At 40.8% G+C, this 12,963-nt stretch overlaps 1 protein-coding gene across 1 annotated transcript; it reads left to right on the forward strand.

The window, feature by feature from the left end:
- Positions 1-1,356: 1,356 nt before the first annotated feature.
- On the forward strand, positions 1,357-11,126 carry LOC309960589 (THO complex subunit 3). Its single transcript, XM_082837485.1, has 6 exons — positions 1,357-1,629; positions 2,429-2,585; positions 3,999-4,203; positions 7,526-7,687; positions 7,807-7,907; positions 10,297-11,126. The coding sequence occupies exons 1-6, from the start codon at positions 1,363-1,365 to the stop codon at positions 10,458-10,460; spliced, it is 1,056 nt and encodes a 351-aa protein (XP_082693611.1). The 5' UTR covers positions 1,357-1,362; the 3' UTR covers positions 10,461-11,126.
- Positions 11,127-12,963: the final 1,837 nt, after the last annotated feature.

Genomic DNA, 12,963 nt, shown 5'->3' on the forward strand with positions numbered 1-12,963 from the left:
CCCAAGATCTTAGTGATGTCATCAATATTCTTTGGAGTCTAAAAGCTTTGAAGTCTCCAAGAATTTCTAGTTTTAAAGGGGTAGGGAAGTGAATTGGGGAAAGAAAAGGGCCTCATTTCCTAAGGCCCCTCTCAGAACCTTGTGCTTTATATGTGGACTCACTTAGTATTTAGGACCTTATGACACTCTCCCATGCAGCTGGTGGAAATGTAGATTGTTAGAACTTCTTCAGGTGTTTTGGCAATATTTATTCAAATAAAAAAGTGCATATGTGCACAATGAAGTTTTATAGGGATGTTCACTGCAGTATTGTCCTAAAAGCAAATCATGGACACAAAATGTCCACCAAAGGGATCAGTCAAATAAACTATTATGCATCTATATCATTAAAGACTGTATCCATGAAAAGAATGAGACATATGCATATACTGATATGAAATGATTTCTTACAGGTGTTTACCATAGAAAACAAGTTATGTAAGGAATGCTACCATTTTGAGGGGTGGGGTAGGATACACACACACCTATCTACCTCTCCCAAGGTGCTTATTTACACTTAAACTATCTCTGGAAGGCCACAAAAGAAATTTAACAATATTTTTTGGCACGTATGGGTGTGAAGTGTGGGGAATAGTCTAAAGGGCATGACACAGGCACACATTTACTTTTCACTCTGTATCTTATACATTTTTGCATATATAATCATGTGAATATAGCCCCTTCTAAAAACAAAGAATTTGTATATTTAAAAACATCCCCAAACCCCTCCCCAACACCTCCACCTCTTTCCTCCCCTCCCCTCCCCCTCCCCTCCCCTCCTCCCCCTCCCCTCCCCCCCTCCCCCACCTCCTCTTCCCCCCTACCTCCTCCTCCCCTCCTCCTTCTTCCTCCCGCCCCTACAAACTACTAGCCCTTTACCCGGGACAAGTTCACCAGCTTGTCCTTCTCCAGCAAGAAATTGAGAGCCTTCAGCTCAGAGATGTGGCTGACAGGTGGGGAGCAACCCTAGAAAAAAGGTGTTTCTGACTGACGGCGAACGGAGGTTTAGAAGAATTGCGTTGGTTTATTTCTTCGATTAAACAGGGATACAAATATATATACCAAGTAGTAGGTAAGGGTAAAATAAAGACCCTAAAAACCTCCTAACCGTTATTTGTAAGGAAAACTTAAAGTGGAACCATGACTATTTGAAAAGGCAAAAGCGGGCGCGCGCTGCAGGCTGGGACTTGTAGTCCCTTCTCGTGGTCCACAGTGCGGCTGCGCGGAAGAGTGGTCGCTCTCCCGCGCGCATGCGTGCGGCGGCGGCGGCAGGGCCAACTGCAGTCCCGCAGGGTCAACCCAGCCGGTGTCAGGCAGCTCGGCATGGCGATCCCCGCGGCGTCCATGGGGCCCTCGGCGCTGGGCCAGAGCGGTCCTGGCTCGATGGCTCCCTGGTGCTCAGTGAACAGCGGCCCGACGCGCTACGTGCTCGGGATGCAAGAGCTGTTCCGCGGCCACAGCAAGACGCGCGAGTTCCCGGCCCACAGCGCCAAGGTGCACTCGGTGGCCTGGAGCTGCGACGGGCGTCGCCTGGCCTCGGGGTCCTTTGACAAGACGGCCAGCGTCTTCCTGCTGGAGAAGGACCGGTTGGTGAGCCGCTAGGACCCGGCCCAGGCTAGGGAGAAGGACTGTGGTAAAGCGAGGTGTGGTGGCAAGGAGAGAACGGGGGTGAGGAGTGTGGAGGTGAGGAAAGGGGAGGAGGGTGAAGGGGTGTGGAGACGAGGGGCGTGTGTGATGCGAGACAGAGGAGTATGAGGGTGAGGAGGGGGTGAACGGGCTGGGGTGGTAGGGGGTGAAGATGGGGATGCTGGAGAGGAGGACTGGTGGTTAGGGAAGGTGGCCGTGTGTAGGGAGTGTAGTAGTAAGGAGGTGCGAAGATAAGCGGGGAGTCGCGGTGCGGGGATAGTGAAGACCGGGGGTGAGGAGGATGGATGGATGGGCGGTGAGGAGGATGGTGGGGGTGTGGGAGAGTGGTGGGGGGAATTGTGTGGTGGTGAGGGGTGGCTAGGGGCAGTGGTGGTGGGCTCACTGTGGTGGTAAGGAGGGCCTCTCTGAAAATGATAGGGCCTCCATGGCAATGAGCAGGTGGGTTGGGACCCCTTGGTGGCAGAGTAAGGGCAGAAAACCAGAAAGAAGGAGGAAGCCCAGGGAGAGCAAAAGAGTAAGGGCATTGATGTGGAACCCATCCTCAGAACAGTTCAGACTGATTGGGGAGGAAGGGAGGGAGGATATTGGAAGGAGTTTGGGGGAAGAGGCTTGGAAGGATTCGACTCTCTAATTACCCAAACTTTTGTTGGTCACAAGATAGCTCTGTTTAAATAAGGTTGAGAAGTTACATGGGGAGGCAGGTACATATGGGTGAAGTGACATCTGTATTCTGTTCTTTCAGGTTAAAGAAAACAATTATCGGGGACATGGGGATAGTGTGGACCAGCTCTGTTGGCATCCAAGTAATCCTGATCTCTTTGTCACTGCATCTGGTGACAAAACCATTCGCATCTGGGATGTGAGGACTACAAAATGCATTGCCACTGTGAACACTAAAGGTGACTATTCAGATAGTGGGCAGTAGGAAGATAAGCTACTTATAGTCATTCAACAAGCATTTTGCAAGTATCTTCTCTGTGCATGACCCTGTAGGTATAGGACATCCTGAGCTGAATAAGACAGTTTCCAGCTCCAAGGATATTAGGGTTTAGTGCAAAGAGAGAGACATATGTATTAAAAAAACACTAACGTAATATGACATGGTCATCCTGTAACAGAGAAGTCTACAAAGTGGATACCCAGAATGGAAATGCTTAAGTCTGCCTGGGGGAGATAGGGAGGGCCTCACAGAATTTGAGCAAACTCTTAGGGTAGCCATATAGATTTAGTGGTCAGGGTACATTGGGTGAGCAGCTCTAGCAGGGAAGAGCATGTGCAAAGGAATGGAGAATTTGGGAAACTGCTGATAGGCTAGAATGGCTGATCTTGGAATAAATGGCTTTGATGGTCTGGGAGAAAATGACCTGGAAGTTGTGCAGTACATTTGCAGACTGCTTTTCACCATGTATTACCTTATAAACATTGAGGCCCTTTATTAAATTTTATTGACTAAGATGTTATTGATTATAAGATGCATCAGTATCTTATGGACCATTAGGAAAGAAAATAAAGTTTTATTTATCATATAGTCATGATACACCGAAAGTTTTGAGATGTATCCTGATGCATTCTAAGATACATTATAGGTAATAAAGTGTGAAAAAATATGCATCTTAGAATCAGTAAAGTTGATGAAATTTTTGATTGATGTATTCAATGTGGGCTACTGGACTTTGTTGGCAAGACTTGTACCTGGAGGTGGAATGATGTGGTTTCCCCAACTAGACAACTGGTGATATGTGAGTGATTTAGGTGGTATATGGATGAACATTAGAAACTGATTGCGTATATATTTTAATGCCTACTAGAAAAAAAGAACTAGCCCATAGAATTTATTGCTAAAGTAAAGCTATTTAAGTAAAAATTTGGGGGGTCAATTTTAATAAAAATCTTGAGTGAAGAAAAGTATAGCTGTTACATGGATAGTACAAAAATTGTGAAAATGGCATGTGAATGACTGGAGTTTGGGAAGTGCTGGTGTAAGAGAGTTAGAGGCTTTGGTGTCAAGTCTGGGTTTAGATCTTGGCTCTGTTACTTCACAGCTTTGACACTTTGGCTCATTTCTCTTCCATTTTTTCTTCTGTAAAATGGGGGTAAAAAGTGTCCCTTAAAGAAACGTGAGAACTAAAGGGGGACATTTGTAGATGAATGTGCTGGACTCCCAGTTGATCTGTAAATGGTAGTTCCCTTCTGTTGACGAGGACCTTAGTGAATGAGCTCTGGCAATAGCTCTAGTTTTTCTATGATAACAAAATAAACTTCTGGAGGATTATGGACTAACATTATCTTGCTGATTGTATTTGGGTTCCCAGGGGAAAACATCAATATCTGCTGGAGTCCCGATGGACAGACCATTGCTGTAGGCAACAAGGATGATGTGGTGACGTTCATTGATGCCAAGACACACCGTTCCAAAGCGGAGGAGCAGTTCAAGTTTGAGGTCAATGAAATCTCCTGGAACAATGACAATAACATGTTCTTCCTGACAAATGGCAATGGTTGTATCAACATACTCAGGTGAGGGGTTCTAGCTGAAGGGACTGTCATATCTTTGCACTGGGTGCTGTGGTGGATACCAAGGTGAATTAGATGTGAGTCTATTCTGAAGGACCCAAAAGGACTAATACAGTTGACCTTTGAACAACACGTATTTGAACTGCTCAGGTCCACTTATATGTGGATTTTTTCAAGAGCAAATATTACAGTCCTACCTGATCCGGGGTTGGTTGAATCTGGGATGTGGAACCTCGGATACAGAGGAACCGTGTATACAGAGGACCAACTAAGTTATGTGTAGATTTTTGACTGTGCAGAGAATTGGCACCCCTAACCTTCTTGTTCAAGGTTCAACTGTAGTAATAAAGAATTCTAACCTCTCTTGAGCACCTTTGAACTAGGCACCTTATATTTTACTGAGTCCTCAGAGAAATCCTAGGGAGTCGATGGTGTGCTTCCCATTTCACAGATGAGGATCAGGGACTCAGAGTCACTAGTCAGCTAGTGAGCACTAGAACTGGATGCACTTGGAATTATAGCTAATTAGTACCCTTAAAGTCTCCACTTAAATGTCACTTCCCCTCCAGGGAAGCCATCTTCACCCCCAAGGTTAGAAACTTATTTTGTGTACTTCCTGTTGGAAGCATTTCTCATTCTACATTATAATTGCATGTTTATTTCTCTGTATCTTCCATTAGACTGTAAACTCCATGAAGGCAGGGACTGTATTTAACTTGTTTACTGTTAAATCCCTAGTGCCTAGCCCAGTATCTGCTACACAAAATTAGGATCTCAGTGAATATTCTCTAAATGAATGAAACTGTGGAATTGAAATTGAGATCTGTCTGATTCTGTTCTTTCTGTTATCTTGGGTGAGCAATGCAAGGCAGAGTGAAATAGGCTCTGTGTGAGAGGCTGGGAGTTTGCTGTAGAATCCCAAGGAAAGAAACTTATATTGATTGTGGCAGTTGGGGGTTGAAGGAGGCAGCTTCTGAGCTTGACCTTGAAAGATTAGTTGAATTTTAAGAATCAGCAAAAGGGAACTGCACAATGGACAAAACAAGTGATAATTAGCATGATTTATTTAGAGAGTAGTTGGTAGATCAGGGTTGCTGGGAGTGGTGGCAGATAAGGTGTCTGAAGAGAGACGTCCTGAAACGGGAAGATAAAGCTGAAGTATAATTTGAGACCAGGTTATTTGGGTCTGGAATTCTATGCATAGCAATTTGAGCTTTATTCTGTAGGCAGTGTTTTTTGCTGTTGTTTTTTTTAAGCTTTTTATTAGAAAATAAAACAGATACAGAAAACCATGAAATATAAATGTGTAGCTTAATGAACTATTATATACTTAACACCTGTATAACTCCACCAGGTCAAGAAATAGTACTTTGCTGGCCACCTCAGAAGTCTTGCCATGGGCTTTGTCCTTCCTAATCAAAACTCCCTCCCGCAAAAACAGTCTTGATTTTTATATTTCTTTGTAGTTTTAGCTACCAAGTGTGCATCTCTAGATACTCTAATTTTGCCCACTTAAAAACGTTTGATATGCCTTTTAAGTCAGCTAAACGGAGTCCCCCTCCATCCCTTTCTTTTACTTAGAACTTAGCTGTTGAAAAAGCAGGCTGTTAACCTGTGGAGCTTGTCCCAGTCTGGATTTTGCTGATTCCAAATGCTTGCTTATTTGTTGGAATTTAAGAGACATTTCCTCTAATCTGTTTGGTTACCCAGGAATATAGTTCATTTAGAGAAAGCAGGATAAATGGTTGATTCTTTCCCTTTGTCATTAGGTAATGAGTTAGTTCTCTATCACCTCCAAAGATGATCACCTAGGGTTTTTTAAATAAAAAAGAATCATTATGGACTCATGGATTTAAGCATGGTAGAAGTGTTTCAGTCTATCGTAATCATTATCCTTATTGAAGCTCAAATTATCTTATTTTTGGCAAATGGGATCCTCTTCAAGTTGGTTCCTGAGTCGTTTTTTCTTTTTTTTTTTTTTTGACATAATCCTATTAGTCTTCAGTTTCTTGCTCTCTGGTATGACAAGATATGCCAGGTTCGTCTTGTGTTTTTCCTGCCTCAAATCTTTAATCAGAAAATTCTGAGAATTCCTGGATTCTTCTACTAGAAAATAATATTGGAGCTAGGAATGTCCATATTGTTGGGTTGACTGTTTATAGACCTTTCCAGTGGACAGAGCTAAGAAGTATATGTATTGTATATACCTTAAAGATAAAATACTTTGTGAATTCATACTGATAACTTCCAGTTAAAATCTCTTTCCTTCCAAACTGAGTGTTCTGGTTCTCAGAGATGCAGGGGATTATAGAATTTGAATATCCCATGGTTGCTTATTACCTTCATCCCTTGTTACACATACAGATATTTCAGAGTAGCAATACTACTACCACCACCACCAATATGATTGCTTAAAATAGTAAATTTTGCTTTTTGAATATGCTTTCCTCATTCTTCCTCCATTAAAAAAAATAGTCAATACTATATATTGTCAGATTATACAGCTATTACATATTATACCTTAAACATATATAATTTCCACAAGAAACTACGTATTTAATGCTCATTACCAGCCTGGTAAGTCTGGTACATCTCTAGTCACTGATTGTCAAAACTCACTTTCCAGTTTTGATTCCTCAGGAAGAGCTCAGGGGAACAAGATTCCCTGAGTTCATACTTATTATAGCTTATATACTTCTAAAATTTTAAGATACTTTATGGGGCTTTCCTGGTGGCGCAGTGGTTGAGAGTCCGCCTGCCCATGCAGGGGACACGGGTTTGTGCCCCTGTCCGGGAAGAACCCGGAGCGGCTGGGCCCGTGAGCCATGGCCGCTGAGCCTGTGCGTCCGGAGCCTGTGCTCCTCAATGGGAGAGGCCACAACAGTGAGAGGCCCGCGTACCGCAAAGAAAAAAAAGATACTTTATTATATTGTGCTTATTATTTGAACTTTTTATAATTAATAGTTTTGCTAGATATAAACATTTCAATTCATATATTCTTGCTGGTGTATCTTAAGTATGTTACTCCATTTTCTTTTCGCATAAAGTGTTACTGTCAAAAAGTCTGATGACAATCTAATTTAAAGTCCAGTAATTTTACTACTATACGTCTTCTTGTTGGTTAGTCTGGGTTCATATTCTCAGGTATGTGGTGTTTCAGTGTATTGTTTGACATCTTTTTATTTCAGGAAAGTTGTTTTGAAATTCCAGTCTGTGATATTTGTTCTGTTGTCTTACTTCCATTTTCTTCTTAGTGTCTCCTCTTACCGTCTTAGTACCACGGTCCTCTTCCCCCTGTTTGATTGCTGTTTGTTTTGTTTCTCAGCTACCCAGAGCTGAAGCCTGTGCAGTCTATCAACGCCCATCCATCCAACTGCATCTGTATCAAGTTTGACCCCATGGGGAAGTATTTTGCCACAGGAAGCGCAGATGCTTTGGTCAGCCTCTGGGATGTAGACGAGTTAGTGTGCGTTCGGTGCTTTTCCAGGTAAGCAACTCTGCCAGCACTTTCCTTGTTGGATAAATTTGTTTTATGTCATGTTGGGTGAAACTGGGCCCTCCTCTCACTGGGTTATTTTAATGTCTCCTCTGTCTACTCTGTTACAGGCTGGATTGGCCTGTGAGGACCCTCAGTTTTAGCCATGATGGGAAAATGCTGGCATCGGCATCGGAAGATCATTTCATCGACATTGCTGAAGTAGAGACAGGTAACTATAATGAGACTCCTCTGTCTTTCATTTCTGGCCATCAGGCCTTCTCCTGTCATGTGTTTTCATCTCTGCTCATTACTACTTGGCCAGCATTAGTATAAATGGGTATTAGCATAAATGCCAGCATTAGCACAAACTCCTTAAGGCAAGTTTGTTTATTATGACTATTGTAGTCAGGTAATGGAGGGAGCAAAGAGTTAGGAAAGAAAGGGGCAGGTCTGAAAGAGAGTGATTAAAGAAAATATTTTACATTTTATTCAGTTTTAATTCTTCCATTATAACAAAATTTTTAAAATACAGAAAGGGAAAAGAATGAATGAATAAATGGATGGATGGATGAATGAGTGAATGATCCCACCATTTAAATACAACCTCTTTTAGCATTGCAGGATATTTCTATCTTTTGCCTGTATGTGGACTTAAAAAAAAATATACATTTTATAATTTAAGAAATTATTAAAATAGATGTGATTTGTTTTAAAAAGCAACAAAACAGAACTTGAAAATAGAAAAATGAGAGGTGAGTATTCATTTTACAAAAGAATTTCTCCAGATTTATTTTTTAATGTAGCTTTATTGTTTTTGGAAATACATGATACTTTATTAAAAGAATTCAAACTATAGAAAACTTCAAAGAAAGTAAAAAGCTTGACATTCCACGATTTAAAGAGTGCCACTCTTGATAGCATTTTGGTGAGCATTGTCCAGCCATCCAGACATGCAGCTCCTTCATGTCCCCTCGTGTTCATGTGATGCAGGCATGCTCTCCTGCTGCTCTGGGGCCCTCCCTCCTCACCTGCAGGATCTTACAACTTCTTACATGGCGATGGCTGTTGAGCTCTACTGCTGTTTTTAATGGGGTTTAGAATTCCGTTGGCTATATCAGTATATACCTAAGCTGCCCCACTCTTAGATGGCTTCTGGTCTTTACACCATTATAAATGATTCTTTGATGAATATCATTTTACTTATGTAGTAATCCTTTTGGGTAAAATTGGGATTGCTGAGTCCAAACTGCTCACATCTTGTCAGGAACCAAACTTCCTTACAGAAGAGTTATTGCAGTGTTTACTCGCAGCAGCAACGCGTGCATGGAGTTAAAGGCCAAAAGGGAAATGGAAGGGGAGTAGCAGCCTCCGACACCATTTTTTATGTCTGTGTAACACAGAAATTTGCTCAGACGTGTGGCTATAGATTGCCAGATCCTAGCATTATGAAGAGTGGTTAACTGTCCCTGAAATAGATTACTTAAAAAAAAAACAGCAACTATATACAAAGCAGAAACAGACTCACAGACATAGAAAACAAACTTATGGTTTACTAAAGGGGAAAGGGAGTGGGGGGAGGGATAAATTAGGAGTATGGGATTAACAGATACAAACTACTCTATGTAAAATAAATAAGCAACAAGGATTCACTATATACTGCAGGGAACTATATTCAATATCTTGTAATAACCTGTAATGGAAAGTGATCTGAAAAAAAAAGAAAAAAAACAAATCAAAACTAAATCACTTTGCTGTACATGCTCTACACCTGAAACTAACACAGTATTGTAAATCAACTATACTTCAATAAAAAAATCTTCTTTATACACATACACACACATATCTATATGCATATGTGTGTGTGTATATATATATATAAACAGCTTTATTCAAATACAATTCACATACCATATAGTTGACCAGTTTGAAGTGTATAATTCAGTGTATCATGCATTTTTAAATCAGCACCACACTGTGAACATTTTACTACATTAATCTTAACTCTAAGGTTGAAAAAATGTTAAGCAGGACTAAAAAAAATGGCTTTGGAAAAATTATGTTTAATTTCCACAAGTAGGAAGAAAAATTTTTGGAAAAAGAAATCTATTTGCAAGTCATTGTGGTTTAGTAGAAAGATCTGTGGCTTTGGAAACAGGCTGACTTCCTGTGCTGACTCTGCTGTTTCCCTTTTTATTTCCCCTGCTGCTGCTTTGAGGTGTGACTTAACTGTTCAATCACCTGTTTCTTTATAAAATGGGGTTTAAAATCATTACTTGCCTTGCTGGATTGTCATTATACTTTATTAAGATAAAGTATAATCCATCTGATTCATAAGGGGTGCTCAACAAACAGCTGCTGTTGCTGTTTTTTCAGGAAGGGTAGAATCGGGTTCAGAGCACAGGCTCTTAAGTTAACTGGCCTGCGTTCACATCCTGCTCTGCCACCCACTGCCTTGTGACCCCTCTGCGCCTCAGTGTTCTCTGCAAAATGGGGTAGTAATTGTACTTATCCTATAGGGTTATTAAGCAGATTAAATGATTTAATGTAGGTAAGTGCTTAATGAGTATAATCTCGTATTATTAATGTATTGATTGGTTTCTCTATATTGATTTTTATAGGAGACAAGCTGTGGGAGGTACAGTGTGAGTCCCCCACCTTCACCGTGGCTTGGCACCCCAAAAGGCCTCTACTGGCATTTGCCTGTGATGACAAAGATGGCAAATATGACAGCAGTCGGGAAGCTGGAACTGTGAAACTTTTTGGGCTTCCTAATGATTCCTGATAGGGGGACCTGATGTATGGAGAAGGCCCAGGCAGAGGCAGGCTTCCATTGTATAGTTAGTTTGGTCTGTTCTCTTGGAGTTGGTGGGCACCTAAAGTATTTATAAATTGGTATAAATTATACAAGTCTTTTATCAGGCTGCCCATTCCAGTCTCCTTCGTATTTGTTATGGTAGCTGTTCCCGTTCCTTGCCCCCTGCAGGAGGGCTCTGCAGTGATGACACCAGCATACCTTGTCCTGTCTTTCTGCTTTTGGGGATATGGTGGACTTTGTTGGGCTTGCTTCTGCTTGCCACCTAGTTTGAAGGGGTGGGTGAGGAAGGGTGAGACGGGGATGGAGATTTTTTATAATAAAAAAGAAATACATTTACTGTTGAGAATTGAGCATTTAATAAAACTGACTTTTTAATTATGGGACTTCTAGGACTTTAAAAATTATGGTAACATTATCATTATTATTTTCTTATGTTTTTTTAAATTTTATTTTATTTTTTTATTAATTTAATTTTTATTTATTTTTTTGTTATCCATTTTATACATATTGGTGTATACATGTCAATCCCAATCTCCCAATTCATCACAAGACGACCACCCCCCGCCACTTTCCCCCCTTGGTGTCCATACATTTGTTCTCTACATCTTTGTCTCAATTTCTGCCCTGCAAACCAGTTCATCTGTACCATTTTTCTAGGTTCCACATATATATGTTAATATACAATATGAGTTTTTCTCTTTCTGACTTACTTCACTCTGTATGACAGTCTCTAGATCCATCCACGTCTCTACAAATAACCCAATTTCATTCCTTTTTATGGCTGAGTAATATTCCATTGTATATATGTACCACATCTTCTTTATCCATTCGTCTTGTCGATGGGCATTTAGGTTGCTTCCATGTCCTGGCTATTGTAAATAGTGCTGCAATGAACATTGGGGTGCATGTGTCTTTTTGAATTATGGTTTTCTCTGGGTATATGCCCAGGAGTGGGATTACTGGGTTGTATGGTAGTTCTATTTTTAGTTTTTTAAGGAGACTCCATATTGTTCTCCATAGTGGCTGTATCAATTTACATTCCCACCAACAGTTCAAGATGCTTCCCTTTTCTCCACACCCTCTCCAGCATTTGTTGTTTTTAGATTTTCAGATGATGCCCATTCTAACTGGTGTGAGGTGATACCTCATTGTAGTTTTGATTTGCATTTCTCCAGTAATTAGTGATGTTGAGCAGCTTTTCATGTGCCTCTTGGCCATCTGTATGTCTTCTTTGGAGAAGTGTCTATTTAGGTCTTCTGCCCATTTTTGGATAGGGTTGTTTTTTTTTTTTAATATTGAGCTGCATGGGCTGTTTATATATTTTGGAGATTAATCCTTTGTCCATTGGTTCGTTTGCAAATATTTTCTCCCATTCTGAGGGTTGTCTTTTCATCTTGTTTATGGTTTCCTTTCCTGTGCAAAAGCTTTTAAGTTTCATGAGGTCCCATTTGTTTATTTTTGTTTTTATTTCCATTACTCTAGGAGGTGGGTCAAAAGGGATCTTGCTGCATATTATGTCAGAGTGTTCTGCCTGTGTTTTCCTCTAAGAGTTTTATAATGTCCGGCCTTACATTTAGGTTTTTAATCCATTTTGAGTTTATTTTTGTGTATGGTGTAGGGAGTGTTCTAATTTCACTCTTTTACATGTAGCTGTCCAGTTTTCCCAGCACCATTTATTGAAGAGACTGTCTCTTCTCCATGTTTATTCTTGCCTCCTTTGTCATAGATTAGGTGACCATAGGTGTGTGGGTTTATCTCTGGGCTTTCTGTCCTGTACCATTGATCTATATTTCTGTTTTTGTGCCACTACCATATTGTCTGATTACTGTAGCTTTGTAGTATAGTCTGAAGTCTATAGTCTAGAGTGAGAGGCTTCTATTGATTGTGTGATTGAGAGCTTAGAAACACCTTGAGGCATATTGTACTTACTAGGTATTAGGCACTGTTGGAAGGGAGGAGGGAGAGGAAGAGAAGGAACTTGAACTCCAGAGGAGAAAAGGCTATAGGGACATAAACCTGAAGCAAACTAAGCTATGGTTGATTTTTAATCACTTAAACTTGACACTATAGATGTCCCCCTTTTCAGTGACACACAGGGGTAATGACCACCTATCTAATTTGTTGTCCACACCAGAACACTTCAATAGTGTAAGGAGGTGCTCTAATGCTGTAACATCAGGACAACAGGTATAAACTGGAACAGCCCAAGGCGGCTTGGGGTATGTGGTCACCCTGCACAAGGGCAGTGACACTGACACAGTATGGAACGAGGTGTAGTCTATATACAGAGACACAGTACATCTGCAGTGGGCAATATTAATTTCATTGTAACAATGGCAATACTGTCTTGGTTTGCAGCTTTTATTGTCAACTTGCATGTAATAACAAATAACTAACCTAAACTATACTTAGTATGTATTTGCATTAACTTGGTATGTACTGAAATGTACTAGTATGTACTTAGTATATA

This window comes from Leucopleurus acutus (assembly GCF_964270905.1).
Source record: "Leucopleurus acutus genome assembly, chromosome: 3".
In the NCBI taxonomy this organism is placed as follows: domain Eukaryota; kingdom Metazoa; phylum Chordata; class Mammalia; order Artiodactyla; family Delphinidae; genus Leucopleurus; species Leucopleurus acutus.